The sequence below is a fragment of the Phocoena sinus genome, chromosome 10, assembly GCF_008692025.1.
Source record: "Phocoena sinus isolate mPhoSin1 chromosome 10, mPhoSin1.pri, whole genome shotgun sequence".
NCBI lineage: Eukaryota > Metazoa > Chordata > Mammalia > Artiodactyla > Phocoenidae > Phocoena > Phocoena sinus.
The window spans coordinates 60,172,662-60,193,626 of NC_045772.1; the positions used below are offsets into that span (position 1 = coordinate 60,172,662).

A 20,965-nucleotide genomic window follows, 5' to 3' on the forward strand; every position below is an offset into this window, starting at 1 on the left:
CACCACTTACTAAATGTGTGACCTTGGCTAAGAGTTACTTAACTTCTTCGAGCCTCCATTTTCTCATCTGTAAAAGTGGGATAATGACACCTACCTCACAAAGTTGCTGTGAAGATTAAATTAGACCACATGTGTAAAGTATCTACCCTAGTGACTCACAGAGTCACTAAGACACTAATAACCGTTGTCCCTTTCGCTCTACTTCCTTTCTCTCAAAGCCAGGAACTCTGCATTTCTTTTATCCTCTCTAGGCTTTAACACAATGCTAAGCACATAGAAGGCATTCAGTTAATATTGATTGATTGATTCCTGAATCCCTCACTGTACTTAGAATCAGGTTCCCAAGATGTAGCGCCAAATACCCACCCACAAAGTACTCAGACCCCTTTTGAGGTTAAAAAAAAAAAGAAAAGACTTGAAAATGTTCTGCGAGAACAAGGATAACTGTTTCAACAGTAGATAACGAAGTAGAGTATCTTATGCAAATAACCCCACAGACATAACAATAAACACACTGCCTGTGGTGCTGAACACAGAAAGTTAACCTCAGCCACGTTCTGCTCTGCCCTTTACTTAAATTCCCTACTAACTAAATAACCCTGCTCATGGCACCCGTGACCTAGGAGATCAGGGACCTGGTCCATGACCTGTGGTTTTCTGGAGGAAGAAAGTGATTGTTGAAGGAGCTTCTGTTCTCTTCTCCTAATCTTCTCACCCCTCTGAGGCAGTAACAGAATCTCTGTAACAGGTCATCCCCCGTGCCACCGACCTGCGCGTTCTCCCAGGCAGGCAGAGCCTAGAGCTCGGAGCTGCCTGGGAGATGCCAGCTAGACACACTCCTGACAGGCCAGAGCGTTCAGCCCCACCACCAACAGCTGCCCGAACCCCAGGTTCACCGTGACACCAAAGACCTGGCCTGAAGGAGCAGCCAGCCCAGTGAAACGTCACCCCCTCAGGGCCCGTGACCCCTTGACCCTCATCATCTGATTTCAGGCAGAGAGAGAGGAAATGTTCACAACTCTTTTGACCTCAAGGTAAAGGAAGTTTTTTTCTCTAAGTTTTCTTTTTTTTTTCTGACTACTTCCTGTTAACCAGTTTCCTCTTCTCACAAACCTCCCTCCGTTAACAGAATCAATTATAAGAGAAGTGCCCTGCCCTGTGCATTTGAAGGCCCTTGTTCCCAGCCTTCAGCTGTATTTCCTGCAAAACATACTTGTTTGTTCTAGGCGATTCAAAAGGCAAGCTGACGTGAGGTGGGGGAGGGGGAATGGATGTTTAACTTGGGTGCTTACAGAGTCCCCTCAGCCTTTCCCCATCTCTAGAGGAAATGAGGCCCAAGGCAGGTGACACACACACAGAGGAACCAGAAAGTTTCAGAACTAGGAGGGAGAAAAGGCCAGAAAAAGAACGGAAAATCTGAGGGCAGGCAGGGTGGGCAGGAATGGAAGAAAAAAAATTTACAAAAAGTACCCAGGCTCCTGACTAAAGAGGGGACTTGTCTGCATATAGTCGGGTATCTAATTTGCACATCTTAGGAGAAAAGCTGTAGAAACTATCCTAGACCTTACTCCTCTCCCTCCAGTAACGTTTCCCTAGCCCCCGCAGGATCTCCCCAGGGCTCCCCAGCTGTGCATCCTCTTGTCTGACCAACACCCCTCCCTCCACAAAAATCTCCCCCAACGTGTTTCTATTCAAATTCTGGCTCTTCTCCCTGCAGTATTCTTCAGAGCCCCCTCTCCCTTACAAGACCCTAGCTCCATCCATTTTCAACAACAAAAATATCCTAATTAGATTCCACTTTGCACTCTCCCATACCTTGATATCTGTGTCTGGGGTGACAAACTCCTTCAGGCACTCAATGGGACCCATAAGAAACGGGCAGTGGGAGGAGAAAACCTGGAGGAAAGAGAGTACAAATGAGTCCAAGGGACAGTGGCCGATGCCTTCAAACAGGTGGAAACAAAGAAACAAAAAAAAGGCCTCAGCTTAGATAAGAACTTAGCCAGCTTCCCATGCCACTTCTCTCCTCATGCGTCTAGGTTTCTTCAGCTCATCTAGCCTCAAAGAACTTCCAGGACCTCTACCGAATTAAGCTCCATTCTCCTCAATGCTCACCAACCCTTTCCACAACTTCTCACACAAGCCCTACCCAAGGCTTTATCCTGTGGCAGCCCCCTCTCCCCCAGCTCACCTCCCGAAGTCCCTCTTGGGCCATGGCCCTAAAACTGAGGATAACTCCAATGATGGTCATACGCTTCAGTACATTATCAGCCCCTGAGGAGAAAGAAGTGCGTTCAAGAAGAGAACTCAGGAGAATGGCAACGGTTTTGCTTCTTCAGACCCAGCCTAGGCCCCAGAGCCCCCAAAACCCGTCATCCACAATGCTTTTCCCACAGTTCCTTCTCCCTTTAGGAGACGTGCTCACCCATCAGCTGGGGAAGCAGAGAAGCCATCAAGTCTGCCTTGCTAAAGTTGGATCTGATCTGAACAAGCACATCCATGTTTTCCACCACCAGCTTCTGCAGCCGGGACACAGAGCCATTAAGCACGAAAAGATGAGACCCATGGTACATCTTCCCCCCAGTCTCCTACCCCTACCCTTCTTCCCCCGGGGGCTGGACCTGCTTCCTGGGGGCTTGCTTCCACAGTACCTTCAGCTCCACGATCTGAGAGGTCACATGCCACATCAGGTTTTCACTCAGGAACTTCATGCCATAGGGGCCCAGGAGTTCAGCCAAAGCCCGCAACTCTGGAATAGAGTCACAGAGGTCCCAGGTGGGACTCAGAGAACACTGGTGCGTTTGCATAATAGCTATAGGGTAACGTGAACACCTTAAGTGTTTTCTAGCAAGGAAAGGAAGTGGGAAGTTGGAGAGCAAACGTAGCCTGAAATCCTATATTCAGGTGAGAGGTCTGGCCTGCCTGTGGGACAATTTACCCTCTCCCCACTGGTACCCACACCAAGACGTACCACAAATGATAACTATTTACTTTTCATTCCTATAAGAATCTAGACTTTCCCAGTCCCTTTACACGGCCCTGGGCTTTACTCTTGCTGGACTAGCTGCACTAGCTTTATCAGATGTTAAGCCCCTCTCTGAGCCTCAGTTCACTTCTCTGTAAAATGAAGAAACTAATATCCACCCTGAACACCTCACAGAGTTGATATGATAGCATAATCAGTACACATCCCCAGACTCCCAGTTGTCTTTTCCCCTAAATTCTTCTTCCCTCAAGTCTGCCCCATTACCTTATCCCTCCCTACCCAACCTGCTTCTGGCCCTTTGTGAATTAAATAAAACCTGGCTGAGGAAATCCCATGTTAGAAACACAAATTCAGACAGGGAAGAGCTCCAGCTATGATCTTTGGCTATGGGCGGTCCCAGCAGAGAAAACCATAAAGACCAGAAGTAACAAGAGACCAGTAGAGGAAAGGTGAGTTTAATATAGTTAACAAGAGTTCAGAGGGAAAAGGAAATCAAGGCTCCACACTCAAGGGTTTAAAGGCAGGACCAGTTGAGCTCCACCTCTACCACTGACAAAGGAAGTGGAACTGGTCACAGCAGCTGACACAGAGCCTCATGTGGAATAAATACTAAACATTTTTAGTCACATATTTACAATAGGAACAACTGAGCTGAGAACTAGAAAAGGATTTCCAAACTGGTCAACTCAGACAATTCTAAGATGGCTGACAGAGAGGCAGAGGGGCTGAACTGCCTTCTCTGGAGAGAAGACACACTGATCTGATTTGGATCTGCCAACTGTCCTTACTCTGGTCCTCTCTAGGCTAGTAACCCTAGGGCATCCTTCTCTATCCATCTATCTATTTTTGCAGCAGCATTGCCCCATCACCATGGTAACCCAGGGAAATTGGGGTGGGGGTGGTAGAAGGGGGAATCAGCATTACCTCCTGCTGCTCGTCAGTTGTCAGAGAGACCTAAAGCTGATTTTAGATGCTGCCTACAGCCTGTGGGAGGAGCTGATAAGAAGGGGACATCTGAAGCCTCCAGCAGGTAAAGGGTAGGGTCAGCTCACTGATGGAGTCAGTATGAGGGTAAGAAGAAGGCAGAGCTGGAAAACAGAACTGTATACTCTGATTTTCATAACACCCCCCAAGGAAGGGGAAGAATGGAGAGGGCAGGGTCATTGAAACATCTCCTACCTGTCTCAGATACCATGCGGGGTCCATGATTTACATGGAGGTGAGAGGAAGGAGGAAGCAGTGGGATAGTTGATGAATCAGTCAGTCAGTAAAACAAATCTATTAAAAAGGATCTGCATGGCTTCAAGCCCTCTTTAAAAAGAGAATAACTTCCCAACTCATTCACGACACACTCCTCATCTGCCTGCCTTGAGACACAAAAGCGCTTCTATACACTGGGAAGCAGCGTGACATAGTGACTAAGCACCCGGGCTCTGGAATTTGACTGCCTTGAGTTGAAATCCCAGTTCTACCATGTATGAATGATGTATGACCTTAATCAAGCTCCTTAACCTCTCTGTGTCTCAGTGTCCTCATCTGTAAAATGGGGGTAATAAGAGTACCTACCTCAAGGCTGCTGTGAGGAGTAAAGGAGTTAAATACATGTGAACATTTAGAGCCAAGCCCACACTAAATGTCATCCATTAGCTCATCATCAGTATTAAACATCAGCAATCCAAGCACTAGATAAGGCTCTAAAACTTATCCCTCAGGAAGAAGACGCCATGATGTCAGACCACTGTTTAATAATTCCAAACATCAGAATGTCCTCCTTACATTTATCCTTTACCCCTCATTATATGTCCTAGTCTTTACTCTTTGTGGAAATGGAAAATAACCATTTACTACCCTTCGAAGAATAAATCCTTTCAGTGACTTGAGTGCCCCTGCCTAGCTCCTAACTCCCCGCATCTTCCCTCTCCACCTTCAACCCCCAAGCTACTCCTCAATTCTGGGTCTCACTTGAAATCTCTTTTTACTGTCCCTAAGGCAGAATCTAGCAGAGATCTAGAAGAGTACAGAATGAGCCTCTGGGAAGGTAGGAGAATTTAGATGGGATCCATAGGTTAAGATATTGTATTGAGGGGAAAGGTTCGGCTCCCTGACAGGAGACCAGGCTCTGGGCTCACCAGAGATGTCAGAGAACTCCTCTGCGCTGAAGTTCTGCTCCCCTTCCCTGGGGAGGCTGATGAAGGCCTGCATGGCTGGTGAGAGGATAATGGTCCCACTGCTCGCCTGTCTAAGCAGACTTTCTAGGTACCTACAAGGTTGGCAAGAAAGCACAGAAGATCAGTGTTCAATCCTTTCTCCCTACCACCACCACTGGGCTCAGGAAGAGAAACTCCACCAAAGGCTGGGGTGGGGAGAAGAGACTCAAAGAAGACAGTACAACACTCTAATTAACACCCCAAGCTGTTGGCTCAAAAACACCTGGCAGTAGCGTGGTTCCGCTTTGCCTCTAATCTGCAGGGCATTTGGCGGTGCTGTCAGACGCAATGGTGTGCACGCCCTACCACCTTTACCAGCTACTGCATGCCCCTCACCCTTGGCCTTCCTCTGTCAGGTGAGACAAGCCTAAGCTGACAGGACAAAAATTCCTACTAATTGGGCTCCTCTGAAATATACTTAGTCTCAACCTCTCCAATGACAGTGTTGGACTAAGGGCCTAGGACCCTGGAAGCAGGTCTCAAGTCAAACCTCCTGGACAGACAGAGGCCCCGTGAACACTTGTCATCCAGTCTCCAAGTATGCCCTCCTGACCTCTGGGCAAGCTGAGAAGGCCTCCAGCCAGTGTCAGCAGAGGGCGTGGCAATGCCTGCCACTCACCCAGGCACTAGCTCCGGGCCTAGGTCTTACAAAAGTCACAAGCTAACCACGGGTAGGTCAAAACCAGCACTCAAACGTGAGGTTTTTCCCTTTTAAGTTGAATCAGTTGTCAAGTTTTTGAAACTGAGAGATTTTACATTAAAATAAGGATTTAGTGGGGCAGCGATCAGATGGGGCTAAGTGGTGGCCGTCGCCTTTCAGAGGGGCATGCCCTCTCCAACTACTCAAAGTCCCCACCTAGCCCACAACACCCATTTACCTTACCTGCCAGGCCCCTGTTGGCATTTTATTGTAAACCTTGTCTCAGTCTTTCTCCCTCCTCAGGGGGTTCTTTGCAGCCGGGCGGGCTCCTGCCGAGCTGATACTGGATTAAGAACGCCACCCAGTGGCTTAGGGAGGTAGGAATCCAGCTCCTCTCCATCCTTAACCCTCAAAGGAAATACTGCTGACCCCTGCCTCCTCCAGTCTGGGGGAGCAGGCCCCTTTCGCTATGAAGAACAATCTACTAGACGCGACACAGTCATGTCGGGAGGTAAGGAGGCAGTGCTCCGGAGAGATGGTGTGAGACAGAATGGTCTCCAGGGGAAGAAACTGGACAAAGAGAGAAATAAAAAAGAACTTCAGAAAGAGGAAGAGAGATCATTTGAAATGAAAACAGTAAGAATCCAGAAAAGGAAGGTTAAGAACTGCAGATTAAGAGGAAAAGGGTCAAATTGTTACAGAGTAGATCAATGGATGTTACATGGAAGCTTAGAAAGAGACCTCATGGTGGACAGAGGGGATCTGAGTTTGCCCCAGCTTACAGCTCCAGTCCTCGGGCAGAAACAAGCTTCTGTTTGGGGGTCTATGACCCTAGGAGCTAAAATGCCTGGTCCCGAGGTCCTACTGCATAAAGGAAAAAGTGCTAACAAAGAAGCAAGGCAGCGAGAGAGGATAAGCAACACTGACCAATTTGTGTAGAGAGTGGTGATAGTCTGTTCCCCACACGAGTCCAGTGGCTGCGTCTGCTGCAGGAGGGCGTTGCGGATGACTCTGGACACATCTGCACCCAAAAACTGGGCCAGTGACTTTATGAAACCGATGTACGCTTTGACTCCTACCAAGAGCTCAGAAGGCCTGGCGATCTCCTGGGTTGTGGCATTGTAGCCAGCCAGCCACACAATGGCTCTAGGTGACAAAAACCATAATCACAATCATAATGACAAACATAGTAACAGTTATCACATTTATACTGTGTTCTGCGTGCTGTACTATGATCTAACTACACGCATTATCTCATGTAAATCTCACAGCAACCCAATAAGGTAGGTACAATTATTATCCCCATTTTACGGATGAAGAAACTGAGACACAGATAGTAAGCCACTTGCCATCTGTGAAGACCACACAGCTAGCAAGTGGCAAAGCTGGGACCTGAATCAAATAACATTGGATTCTCAATCACCATGCTCTTCTGCCTCCTCTGGAGAAATTAAATCAGGTGGTAAAAGATCTGGGCTCCCAAACGCCATCTAACAGTACGTGCTTGCTTACAACCTCCTGCATTCTCAGGGCCAGCATTTGTCTTTTCTCCTCGGAAAGAATTAGTTCCAATGACTGTCAGAAATGGAAAGCCACACCCAGAAATCCTTAGAAGGGCAGTGCAATCCCAAGTGGCCACGGGATGCCAGGTGGAGAGAGGGTACACTTGGTTGGCACACATCTATAGCCAACCTTAGAGAAGGTAGAATAACTGTCCACACTGTATTATTTTAGGGGCACACCAGGAACACCCCTCCTCACTGGACTCCCAGCCCCTTCCAAAACACCTTCCCCAGGAACCTGAGAATTCACAATTAGAGTCAGTCCTCTGCCTGAGGCTTTCTTCCTCGTTAAAATGTAAACAGTAGGGGAAGAGGAACGTTAGACTTTGCCAACACAAGCTTTTGTCAGTCATCTCCACATCAGTATGAAAGAGTCCATCAGGTTCTCCCTAAAGTCACAGATGTTTGGGCGTTTTTTGTTTGTTCTGTGTTTTTGGAAAACTTTATGGCAGGGGAGGGGAAGGGAACAGGAGGGCCTACTCCCCAGATGAAAAGGAAAAGAGAAGAGGTACCACTTGAGGAAAAATTCTACGGAAGGGACAGATGGGAGGCAAGCCTAATCTATTTTAGAGTTTTCATTGAGGCCAAACCTTTAGGCCAACTTCCAGGCTTTAGGAACAATGATGCCAGTGACATGCTGCTCCAGGGCCTAGAAACCACTGCCAGCTTCTGAAGGTTTACACATGGATGATTACCAAATTGTCATCTTCTTGACATTTTATATGCACCTGAGACACTTCCTTCCATATAGCTAAAGTGTACGGAATGAAAACAAACTAATTTTACTGTCACCCAAGCAGAAAACTAATTGAAAAATTAGCCTGCATCTCCTACAGTCAAGGCACAGACTCCTAACTGTTCTCCCTACTCCTGTCCTTGGCCCCACTAGTGCAGACAGAGTGAACCTACTGAAATGTTGAGTGAAATCGTGTTCCTGCTCTGCTCAAACCATGCCTAGGCTTCCCATCTCACTCAGAATCAAAGCCAAAATCCTTACGATGGCATAGAGCCACCTGAACCGTCAGTCTGCCACTCCTCCAGGCTCTCTGACCTCACGTCCTACCAGTCTCCCCCTGGCTCATACTGGTCTCCTTGTTCCCCGAACATACCAGGCATGTTCCCACCTCAGAGCCTTCGCACTTGCTGTTTCCTCCGCCCAGAATGTCCTTTCCCCAGATAGTCACCCACTTGGCTTCCTCAATTCCTTCAGGAGTTCACTCAAATGTCACTTTCTCAAGCAGGCCTTCCCTGGCCACCCTATGTAAAATTTCACCACCACCACCACTACACACTTCCCATCTCCTTTTCCTGCTTTAAACTTTCTGCTTAGCACTTATTTTCTAATCTACCATATATCCTACGTTCTTATTTTGCTTGTCTCTCCTGCTAGAAGGTAAGCTTTATGTGGCCAGGAGTCTTTATTTCTTTTGTATACTGCTGTATTAACAGCTTTGAGAACACTGATGACACACAATAGATGTTCAATAAATACTTGTTAAGTGAATGAGTAAATATACTACGTATTGCAAAATGAAACACAGAAGACTAGGAGATTATTCATAAAAAATTTTTCCCCTCACTCCCCTAATTTGCCTACTATAGTGCCCAATTTGAATATAAGGAATGTTCCTGCAGCTTCAGGGAGCAACAGAATGAGAGGCAAAGTGGAAGGAAGGGAATTTATTTTGTTGAGGCCTATATATGTCACTCATTATTATCTTTAATTCTCTACAAATTCTCAGTTACAGGTAATTCTCATTATAAGGTAAATATCATTATCCTTACTCTATAGGATAGGAAATTAAGGCTCAAACAAGTTAGATAACCTGCTCTGATGTCTTAGCTAACAGCATCAACACAGATCTGCTGACTGCAAAGGCCCCAGTCACCCTACTAAACCAGTGATGACCAGTTCTCGTTGTTCAACAAAACCACCTATAGAGGGACTTCCCTGGTGGTCCAGTGGTAAAGAATCCACCTTACAATTCAGGGGACATGGGTTCGATCCCTGGTCAGGGAACTAAGATCCCACATGTCGTGGGGCAACTAAGCCCGCGCACCACAACTACTAAGCTCGAGCGCCTCAACTAGAGAGCCTGTGTGCCACAAACTACAGAGTCCATGCGCTCTGGAACCCGTATGCCACATCTACGGAGTCCAAGTGTCCTGGAGCCCACACGCCACAACTAGAGAGAAGCTCACGTGCTGCAATGAAAGATCCCACACGTCTCAGCAAAGATCCAGCATGCTGCAACTAAGACCCGACGCAGCCAAAAATAAAATAAAATAAATAAATAAATAATAAAATAAATCTTAAAAAAAAAAAAGAAACCTATAAAGGTTTGGGGTTCTTTTATTTGTTTGTTTGTTTGTTTGTTTTTGGCTGCGTTGGGTCTTCGTTACTGCGTGCGGGCTTTCTCTAGTTGCGCCGAGCAGGGGCTACTCTTCGTTGCAGTGCATGGGTTTCTCATTGTGGTGGCTTCTCTTGTTGCAGAGCATGGGCACTAGGCGCACGGGCTTCAGTAGTTGTGCACACGGGCTCAGTAGTTGTGGCTCGCAGGCTCTAGAGCACAGGCTCAGTAGTTGTGGCTCACGGGCTTAGTTGCTCCGCAGCATGTGGGATCTTCCTAGACCAGGGATCAAACCCGTGTCCCCTGCATTGGCAGGCAGATTCTTAACCACTGCGCCACCAGGGAAGTCTGGGTTCTTTTATTTATTTTTAATAGAGATGCTTGGGACCTATGCCAGATTGACTGCATCAGAATGACCACCAAGATAGATCTAATGGAACCCAGCTTTGAGAACGATCATACTAAGCAAACAGAAGACAACAAAAGAGTGATACCTGTTGAGTCTGGCCTCCAGATGGCTGCTGAGATACTCAGAAGGGAAGATGGTGTGTTCAAATACACAGAAGCTGTGTACATGATTCATTGTCAGTGCCAATTCTGTCAAGTTTAGGTGTAGCTTGTCCATGCTGAGTAAAATTGAGAAAGTAAAATGAGCCTCCATTACAGGTCTGGCACTGCCTGCTAGTATTTGGGGAGGATCTGTCAGGCCCATGACCCTTAGACCCCTTTCATCTTCTGGAAAAACTCAGCCTAGAAGAGTACACATTGATGGTGACTTCAAAGGCAAAGTAGAAAATTCATATTTAAGTGCTTTTCCGTATCTGTCATTCCCCACCACCACTTCCACACTCTTTTGCTGCATCACCTTCCCTCTTTCCTGTTCTCCCTTCTTTGAGGTAGTGCCCTGCTGGTCCTCTAAGGCCTAGGTCCTCACTTGGTGACAATGCTGCGGTTCTTCCGGTGACTCTCAGCTCCTGGTTTGTCCCTCTCAGGCTCTCCTTTTCTCGGAGTCTGCCTCTGCTTCATGGTTTTCTTGTTTTTGGCCTTGCTGATGGTAGTGGCACAGTGCTTAGGTAGAAGCTTTAGAAACAAACACAAGTGAATGGAGAAATGAGATTCGTTCCTAAAACTGCCGAGTAATCCATCTAACAGTTATAAATAGGTCCCTCCCTTATTGTCTGTTCTTTTCTCGTTCTGCCTTTCCCTCTCTTTCCTCCCATACATCTCTTCATTTGGAATTACTCTTAGAGCACGATACCAGCCATGAGAAAACTGGTTTTCTTACTTAATAGTCACACTTGTTTTTTTTTAAATCCAAGCTTCTACTGTTTCCAAAAAATCAAGTCTACCGTGATGCGCAAAGGTGCGTCAACCTTGAAACTATGCAAAGCTGTCTGTGGTAGATTCTGAAAGTAGTTCCAAAAACGCAACTCCATTAGTAAGGCAACATCACTATTTATTCAAAATGATAACTTTGGAGGGGTCAATAGTCATTTGCAAAAGTTTTGGTGTGTGTGAAAATAATACATAATGTTTTAGTCAACCTTGATACAGCACTGAGCAAATATCTTTAACTGTGTCCTTTGTATGTAGTAGGTATTCAAGTTGAGCGATGAATATACCCATAATTGTACTTGTTTACATATCTTCCTCGCATTAATTATTTAAATTAATTTCAAACATGTATTTGTACACTTTTCTCCCTTAAATTGGGACATTCCCCAAGGGCAGGAATTGTGTACCTTTCCTTCTGGGACCCCATCCCAAAAACCCAGCACAGGGCTTAGTGCCCAATAAATACCAAATAATATAGCAGCTAACATCGACTGAGAATCGCATACCAAATATTTAACATATGCTATTTCATTTCACCTTTATGATACTTCTTTTAAGAAACTATTTTTGGACTTCCCTGGTGGCACAGTGGTTAAGAATCCTCCTGCCAATGCAGAGGACACGGGTCCAATCCCTGGTCCAGGAGGATCCCACATGCCACAGAGCAACTAAGCCTGTGTGCCACAACTACTGAGACTGTGTGCCACAACTACTGAGCCCATGCGCCACAACTACTGAAGCCCACATGCCTTAGAGCCCACGTGCCACAACTACTGAAGCTTGCGCACTCTAGGGCCCGTGCTCTGCAACAAGAGAAGCCACCACAATGAGAAGCCCACAAACCGCAACGAAGAGTAGCCCCCGCTCACCACAACTAGAGAAAGCCCACACACAGCAACGAAGACCCAACACAGCCACAAATTAAAAAAAAAAAAGAAACTATTTTTATCCCCATTTTACATATGAGAAAATGGGAAGGTTAAGTAATAATATAACTGTGCATATGTACACACACACACACATGTACACACACACACGCACACAACCTGACTCCCCGCCTACCAAAGTTGCTACAAAGCCTGACTCAAACCCAGGAAGGGTGGGTAGTCTAGGAAACCTGAAAGAATCCAGGACAACAGCGGAACAAGTTCTTCATTTTCAAATTTCTTATAAACTTAGGTTGAGCTAATCATGACCGGGTGCTATGAGTCAGTCAATGGAGGGGAGGGAAAAACAACAGACAAAGACACAAAAGCAAAGCAGAAATTTCCAGCTGAAAATCAGCAAACAGAATCCAGAAGCAAAGGGAAGAATAACACTATGATGGTGAAGTATGTTGAATTAGTGATTCAATATTCAAATCCATTAACATAATTCAAAATACTAATAAAATCAGGAAGGGTGACTCCTGAAAAAAAAAGACACAAAAGCAGCCCTGAGGATAAACGCAGAGGAGGCGCCTGAAAATGTTCAGATAGCTACAGATTAGGGTGCAGATGGACAGAAAGGCGAGACAAGACAGGTGATCTGGGGCCACTGTTCTAAGTACGTGTACACAGGGCAGAGAGAGGAGGGGAAGTAAATTAGAAAGTTAACTCATCTCTTGGAACACTTCAAATGAAAGCACAGATTTTGTTGCAGTGCAGCTGTTCAAATTAGAGTATTTTTAGACACCTCTACTGAGTCCCAAGGGAGTAAAGACTGCCGATGGGACTACACTAAAAAAAGAAGCCTGCCATAAACTCATGTACACAAAAGCCCTAGCCCTACCTGAAAGGGTTAGAGAACTTGGTGTTTGAGAAGAAGATAAAGGTAGATAGAGGGGAAGGCACCAAGGGACTGCAGAGGACAGACTGAAACAGAGAGAGGGCTGAGCCTACCTGCTCACTCAGGTTTCGCTGTTCAGCACAGACCTCCAGGACACAGTTGCTGGTCTGCTTGGCCAACTCTTCCAGGAAGGAGTTGCAGTGATGAAGGCCATGGTTCTTCAGGTGGGGGTACTTTGCGAAAGAGGACCCAAGGAAGAAACTGTCATCACCAGGACAACCACTTCTTCCTCATAATACTGTTCTGAGCCCCAGCCTGAGCCACCCACTCCCACAGAAGAAGAAAATGAGACCCAGAGAGAGTACACATTCTACATAAAGCTGAGACATTTAGGGACTTGCATCAGATACCTATGTCTGTACCCTTCCTGGGACCAAAATCAACTCTTGGAATTGTGTTTTGGGGGAATAAGAATGAGATGTGATTAAAGAGATGACAGGGTTTGCAGTTCAGGGTACTCACCTCCTCTGGGCACATCTCATGAGTGCAGTGGACAAAGTGAGCACAAATCAGGGGAAAAGCAATGGCATAACGCAACATGGCAGGTTCCTCCAGGGTCATAGCAAACATCTTCTCAAATGTACGAAGATGAAAGCTGCGGAAAAGGGGGAAGGACAATTACAACCAGGGTTTAGGAGCTGGTCCCTTTGAGATAGAGAGGATATTCATTCTTTCAACAAATATTTATTGATATTCACCCCTCCCTCCTTAATTTCCCTACCCTTAAGGTAGACGGGAACCCAAGAAACTCAACCCTTTCAGATATTTTTACTGGATCCCAGGACAGGTTAGTATTGGGTTGGCCAAAAAGTTCATCTGGTTTTTTTCCGTAAGATGGCTCTAGTAGCACTTAGCTGTCTTTAACTTCATTCGAAACAACTTCTGTTAGATTGTATTGTGACCGCTGTCATATCAGCATGCCTTTAAAAAAAAACTTATCAAAATTGGTGAATTTTTGTGTAGCCATTTTAGTATTGAAGATGAGAGAAAAAAAGCAACATTTTGGGCATATTATGCTTTATTATTTCAAGAAAGGTAAAAACGCAACTGAAATGCAGAAAAAGATTTGTGCAGTATATTGAGAAGGTGCTGTGGCTGCTCAAAGTTGTCAAAAGTGATTTGCAAAGTTTCGTGCCGGAGATTTCTCGCTGGACAACGCTCCATGGTCGGGTAGACCAGTTGAAGTTGACAGTGATCAAACTGAGACATTAATTGAGAACAATAAATGTTATACCATGTGGGAGATAGCTGACATACTCAAAATATCCAAATCAAGTGCTGAAAGTCATTTGCACCAGCTTGGTTATATTAATCGCTTTGATGTTTGGGTTCCACATAACTTAAGCAAGAAAAAAAACCTCCTTGACCATATTTCCACATGTGATTCTCTACTTAAACATTTAAAAAGTTCCATTTTTAAAACAAGTTGTGAAGAGCGATGAAAAGTGGATACTGTACAATAATGTGGAACGGAAGAGATCGTGGGGCAAGCGAAACGAACCACCACCAACCACACCAAAGGCTGGGCTTCATCGAAAGAAGGTGCATATGGTGGGACTGGAAGAGGGTCCTCTATAATGAGCTCCTTCCGGAAAACCAAATGATTATTTCCAACAAGTACTGCTCCCAGTTAGATCAACTGAAAGCAGCACTCAACGAAAAGCATCCGGAATTAGTCAACAGAAAACACATAATCTTCCATCAGGATAACGCAAGACCACGTGTTTCTTCGATGACCAGGCAAAAACTGTTATAGCTTGGCTGGGAAGTTCTGAACCACCCGCAGTATTGCACCTTCAGATTTCCATTTATTTCAGTCTTTACAAAATTCTCTTCATGGAGAGAATTTCAATTCCCTGGAAGACTGTAAAAGGCACCTGGAACAGTTCTTTGCGCAAAAAGATAAAAAGTTTTGGGAAGATGGAATTATGAAGCTGCCTGAAAAATGGCAGAACGTAGTGGAACAAAAGGGTTAATACGTTGTTCAATAAAGTTCTTGGTGAAAATGAAAAATGTGTGTTTCATTTTTACGTTAAAAACCGAAGGAACCTTTTGGCCAACCCAATAATACCTCCTTCCCTTTTCTTATACAAAATTTGCTACTCCTCCCTCAGAACCTCTGCATGATTTGGGCCCTGATTTAGAAGTCCCTCAGTATTACTAATTCACATCTCTCTCAAAACTTGACACTCAGGCTCCAGAAAACTTTCTCTGATTAATTTCATGAGGCTGATCTTTCCTCAACCCTGTATTCTCTCAACATCATGCACATTTGCCATTATTATGTTGATGTCCTTTTCACATGTGGGTATTATACCTCCCCACTCATGCTGAGTGCAGAGAGCAGAGCCAACATATTGTGTTGTGTGTTTACCCCTCAAAGGGTAGAGTTATGAACAACAGTGGTCACTTAGTAAAGGCCGAATGATACCCAAGGAAGACAAACTCATTTGCATTCTCTAAAGACCCAGTTCCCCAGCCCTCTCAATTATTTTCAGTCCTCTCCACTAAACTTCCAAGTTTTCCATGTCTCTTTTAAATCACAATGTCCCAAGAATAAAAAGAAGAAGGAGGTTCCACATATAACCGTGAGGAAAAGATAATCAATGAATTATCCCAGAGAAGAGAATGCTGTGTAAAGTCCAAATGGCTTTCCTAAAGAAAGCCAACACAAAAGGGAATCAACTTCAAATTCCTACCACTTGATAAAAGCTGGAAAGAAGAAGCTGTGGAGTTTGAGCATCCGTCTTTAAAGAGATCTCAAAGAAAACAAGCCTTTCCTGTGTATCTGGGGGAATTAGAGTCCTCCACAGAGGCCAGGCAAGAGATCGGGTCAATTGATAAAGAGCTCTGAGTCAGGACATACCAGAAAGTAGATAAATCAGAAGTTTCCACCAGCATATTCTCTACTGAGTCCAGCATTTGAGAGTGAAAGACAATGAGGTTCATCACCTTGGCTAAGTCAGGGTTCTCGTGCAGGTGCAGGGGAGCCTTAGCCACACTGGTATACGCCTATGGTTGGAGTTCGGAAAAGGGTGGAGAAAAACAAGATAAATGAAAAAGACTCCCAGCCTTGGGACTACAGTTTGGCTGGTATTTGTCCTGTCCAATCAGCAGTTTTCAGTGTTGAATCATTCCATACAGCAGAGCTTAGGAGTTAGAAAGAGAAGGGATTGTGAGGGAGAGAAAACCTTGAGAATGGGGGACCATTAACAGAAACAGACCTACCTGTAGACGGAACCAGTCCAGCCTCAATCCAGAAAATTCAAATTTTTCTCCATTATCAACTGCAAGAAAAATAGAAGTTTAAAAGGAAATAATAAAACAGCACCTCTATCCAACTGCATGGAATGGTATAATAGGTCCTCTTCAAAGTCATCTTGGCTATTCCCTGGCTCAAGAGATCAATATTTCTAGAAAAAAAGATGTTTGCCCTCACTTTTCCTCCTCCAATTCCCTCCACTTACCTTGCTTGAGATTCAGAGAGGAGAGAGTATTGACGAATGAGGACATTATGATCGACTCCTCCTCAGGACACACAGACAGGTTCTAGAAGAGAAGGTGGAGTTACCATCAAGGAGGTATAAGTTCCACCAAGAGAGAAACAAGGACCACAAGGCTCAGTCAGTGTATGAAGGTAGGAAGAGCTGCCAAGTGCCACAAACAAAGAGAAAGAGCCAAACAAGACACGGAGGAAACTCCCTGAGTTCCCTGCCATGCTAACACCCAACTGCCTTTTACTCTTCTCTCCTATTTCTGTGCAGCCTCACTTGGGGGAAAAAATTGCTAAGATTATTAGTCCTTTTTAAAAATTTTAACAAACGTAGAGGGGAAAATCAGGCTTTTTGACACACAATCTACAGAGCATGAGATTCAGCCAGAGTGGCCCCCAGGGGAAAATGACCAGGGATCACCCCCAAATTTCCAAAGTATCATCAATTAAACATACTTGAATGATGTCACTGAGCACAAGAGCATCAAATCTGGCCAGGTACTGAAGGTGGTATTGCTCTATCACCTTGATGTGTCTTCGGACCAGAGCCCTAATCTCCTCCAACAAGAAAAGCAGTTCTGCAATGCTCCTACAAAGACGAGGATGAGAACAGAGAGCTGTATGAGACTGAAAATGTGACCCGAAACAAAGACAGCAACAACAGGGCAGAAACTGAGACCTCCCGAGGTCATTTGATGTCCCGCCGTCCCTTTTTCCAGTCCATCTAAGGTCAAGATTCTTAACCATGCCAAGTACTAACGAGTCAGCGTAGTCCTCAGGTGTCTTCGTCTTGGTGACATTTTCTGCGTGGCGAACCAGCCAAGTGACCTCATCACGAATGAAGGACAGGGCCATGAAAGCAAAAAGGGCCTAAGGAGGGGACAGGGACTATGAGAATTTTCAACTTTAAAAACGGATTTCAAAGCACAGAGAAAACTATCATGAAAATATGCATATGGAAACAACTGTGTAACCATACCAACAGTGGTATCCAATATTAAACACAGAGACTCACAAAAAACTATCTGTCTTCAATTAGTTCACAGTCAAATAGAGGATAAGACAAGTACACAAATAGCTATAATATATGATATACTATGATAGTGCCCAAAAAAGAGATACAAGAAGTTTTAGGGTACTCTAAGAAGATTCAAGGGAATCAGCATATACATACACAAACAGAACAAAAAACTCAGAAATGCAAAAACTCATGAATGCCAAGTCATCCCCCACATAGGAGTCTTTCATCATTGAACATCGTCCCCCCCCCACAATGTTTCTTTCTCTTGCCTTGGGACCCAGTAGTCCTGGTTCATCGGTTAACACGGTCTCCAGCTCCTTCACAGCCAGCCGCAGAAATTGACGCCTTTGAGAGTGAAACTGGCCACTGAGGAAAGAAAGTGGAAACTGGAGAATATTGCCTCACCCACCCTTAAAAATCTTCCAAAGACAGTGCAGAAGACAGCTGCATTTAGGAAGGGGTGTCAGCTAGGAGGAGGGGTCAATGCCACAGTTAGACCTGGTAAAGGAAACACAAGAATCTGTGGGGCAGCAGCAAGTTCTTGGGTTGAGACAATAAGGCTGTACAGAAACTTGGGTGAGAACAAGGAGAGGAGAGAACAATCTCAGGAGAGATTCCTATGCCATCCCTTCTGGAAGAGCTCATTCCCTGCCTTTACCTGTTTGCAATTGCATGTTCCTTGCTTTCCTTTACGTCTGCCACTCGCTTGCCATACCTGAGGATTGACATACACACAGAAGGGTTGGCCATACCACCAGCTAAAGGCCTTGTCCCACCTTCCCAGTCCTCAGAGATTCCAAACTACAGCCTGAAGGGGCATGGGCAGCCTTCACCATCAGGATATTTCCAAACCTTACTTTTTACCCTGACCTATTAACAAGAGACTCATAGAGCTTAGAGATTATCTAGTTCTCATCATTATTTTACAGATAAAGAAAATAATACCTGCGGAAGAAAACTGACTTGCCCAAGGTCACATAGAGTTTTTTTTTTTTTTTTTTTTTTTTGCGTTACGCGGGCCTCTCAATGCTGTGGCCTCTCCCGCCGCGGAGCACAGGCTCCGGACGCGCAGGCCCAGCGGCCATGGCTCACGGGCCCAGCCGCTCCGCGGCATGTGGGATCTTCCCGGACCGGGGCACGAACCCGCGTCCCCTGCATTGGCAGGCGGACTCTCAACCACTGCGCCACCAGGGAAGCCCCCTCACATAGAGTTTTAATGGCAAAGCTGGGACTAGATTTCTTGTCCTGTGCTCCTGCCTTGACACCTTCAAGCCGAAGTACTCTTTCAGGTTTGAGGGAAATACAAAGAAGCAGTGCATACATATGCACAGGCCCTGCTCTCAAGTAAAAGTAGTTACTCCAGGGCTTCCCTGGTGGTGCAGTGGTTGAGAATCTGCCTGCTAATGCAGGGGACACGGGTTCAAGCCCTGGTCTGGGAAGATCCCACATGCCGCAGAGCAACTAGGCCCGTGAGCCACAACTACTGAGCCTGCGCATCTGGAGCCTGTGCTCCTCAACAAGAGAGGCCGCGACAGTGAGAGGCCCGCGTGCCGCGATGAAGAGTGGCCCCCGCTTGCCACAACTAAAGAAAGCCCTCGCACAGAAACGAAGACCCAACACAGCCAAAAATAAATAAATAAATAAATTTATTTTTTTAAAAAAAGTAGTTACTCCAGCTCTCCCCTGGGTCCCATTCCCACCCACCTCCTCTTAGAATTTAACCTTATCAGTTACCCTTTTGTCACTTCAATCTCTCTCTCTCTCCACTGGTTTTATTCTCTTCTCCCAATAAGCCTCCCTTATTCTAAAAGGACCCTCGCTTGACCCTGACAATCTACTGAACTTTGCTCATTCTCCCACACCACCAAACTCCTCCAGAGAGGCACCTTTACTCTTTTTCACCTCACCTTTCACTGACCCTTGAAGCCCATATGATCTTAGACACTAAACAAACTGCTGCTCTCTCTTAGGTCACCGTCAACTTTTGAATCACCAAGTTAGATGGCCTTTTCATTGTTCTTTGTTTCTCCGTAACATTTGACTCTCCTGACCATACTTCTTTTTTTCAACTAGTGACCCATGCTCAAAAGTCCCACACTACTTTAGGCTCTGTGCTCCCTATGTCCCTTATATCTGTCTTCTCTTGTACTGCATCTGTTGCCACCACATTAGTCGAATTTATAACCTTTCGTTTCTCTTCTCCAAACCACCCCTTACTGAGCTTAGCACAGAATCAAGGAAATTTAGAGTTGGAAAGTATCTTAATCAAATCAGGATTCAACTCCACAGCATTCCTGGTGGGTAATTATTTCATCCTCTACATGGTATGATGGAAAGTGAGAGGATTAAGAGTCAAAAAATTTGGAATGATTTCCTAATTTCATCTCTTATTAACTGAGTGACACTGAGACTGAGCCTCTATTTTCTCATTTATAAAAGAAGATATTGGGACTTCCCTGGCAGTCCAGTGGTTAGGACTCAGCACTTCCACTGCAGGGGGCACGGGTTTGATCCCTGGTCAGGGAACTAAGATCCCCTATGCCGCGTGGTACAGCCCAAAAAAAAAAAAAGAAAAAAAGAATATATTAAACATATACCTGAGTATAAGTAACATGAAGATCAAATTAGATCATTTATGGCAAAGAACTCCCTAAACTATAAATCTTACATGTTAGTGTTGTTCTTAGTGATGGGGAACAACACACGCTTCAAACATCCCTTCCATTCCCCAGAAGCGGTAATCATTAGAAAGTGTTTCTATATATCTGTATCTATTTACCTCCTGTAACTTCTAATTATTAATCTTAGATTTACTCTCTCTTAAGTCTGGCAATGAATTTTTAATAATACTCAGTTGGGGCTTCCCTGGTGGCGCAGTGGTTGAGAGTCCGCCTGCCGATGCAGGGGACACAGGTTCATGCCCCGGTCCGGGAGGATCCCACATGCTGCGGAGCAGCTGGGCCCATGAGCCATGGCCGCTGAGCCTGCGCGTCCGGAGCCTGTGCTCCGCAATGGGAGAGGCCACAACAGTGAGAGGCCCAAGTACCGCAAAAAAAAAAATAATAATAATACTCAGTTGTTGAGAGTATGATGAATAAGTATTCTCATAGATGGTAGATAATACATCTGTTTGGAGGACAATTTGGGAAGAGCTATTAAAATTTGAAATATGCATATCCTTTACCCCAGCAATTCCACTTGTAAGAATTTACCCTATAGAAATGTTCACAAAGATATATGTCTAAGGATGTTCACTTCAACATTGTTTGTAAAGGTTTTTTTTTTAAAAAGAAAAAGAAAAAAAGGAGGGAGTGAGGGAACACTTCAAATGTCCATCAATAGTGGATTGGGTAAATAAATTATGTTACAACCACATAATGAAATACTGTTTGACTGTTAAAAAGAATAAGTCTCTATAGACTGACATGCAAAGATATCCAAAATAAAGTAAAAAAACCCCAAAACTTCAGGATATAATGTAGAGGGGCTTCCCTGGTAGCACAGTGGTTAGGAATCCGCCTACCAATGCAGGGGACACGGGTT

The 20,965-nt window shown here is 45.1% G+C and overlaps 1 protein-coding gene across 4 annotated transcripts in view; it reads right to left on the minus strand.

The window, feature by feature from the left end:
* NCKAP1L (NCK associated protein 1 like) overlaps window positions 1-20,965 on the minus strand; it is a 44,239-nt gene that overhangs the window by 10,601 nt on the left and 12,673 nt on the right. For all 4 annotated transcript variants that reach the window (XR_004351619.1, XM_032644137.1, XM_032644138.1 and 1 more), the window contains 17 exons: window positions 18,081-18,137; window positions 17,692-17,788; window positions 17,162-17,271; window positions 16,858-16,990; window positions 16,376-16,457; window positions 16,137-16,195; window positions 15,775-15,920; window positions 13,371-13,503; window positions 12,962-13,081; window positions 10,681-10,826; window positions 10,241-10,372; window positions 6,761-6,979; window positions 5,116-5,246; window positions 2,652-2,749; window positions 2,426-2,519; window positions 2,192-2,274; window positions 1,816-1,896 (listed from right to left, as the gene is read on the minus strand). Coding sequence is in view for 3 of the 4 variants with exons in the window: in XM_032644137.1 (XP_032500028.1) it covers window positions 1,816-1,896; window positions 2,192-2,274; window positions 2,426-2,519; window positions 2,652-2,749; window positions 5,116-5,246; window positions 6,761-6,979; window positions 10,241-10,372; window positions 10,681-10,826; window positions 12,962-13,081; window positions 13,371-13,503; window positions 15,775-15,920; window positions 16,137-16,195; window positions 16,376-16,457; window positions 16,858-16,990; window positions 17,162-17,271; window positions 17,692-17,788; window positions 18,081-18,137 (1,921 nt within the window). In the remaining variant the exon portion in view is untranslated. The remainder of the gene's footprint in view (window positions 1-1,815; window positions 1,897-2,191; window positions 2,275-2,425; window positions 2,520-2,651; window positions 2,750-5,115; window positions 5,247-6,760; window positions 6,980-10,240; window positions 10,373-10,680; window positions 10,827-12,961; window positions 13,082-13,370; window positions 13,504-15,774; window positions 15,921-16,136; window positions 16,196-16,375; window positions 16,458-16,857; window positions 16,991-17,161; window positions 17,272-17,691; window positions 17,789-18,080; window positions 18,138-20,965) is intronic.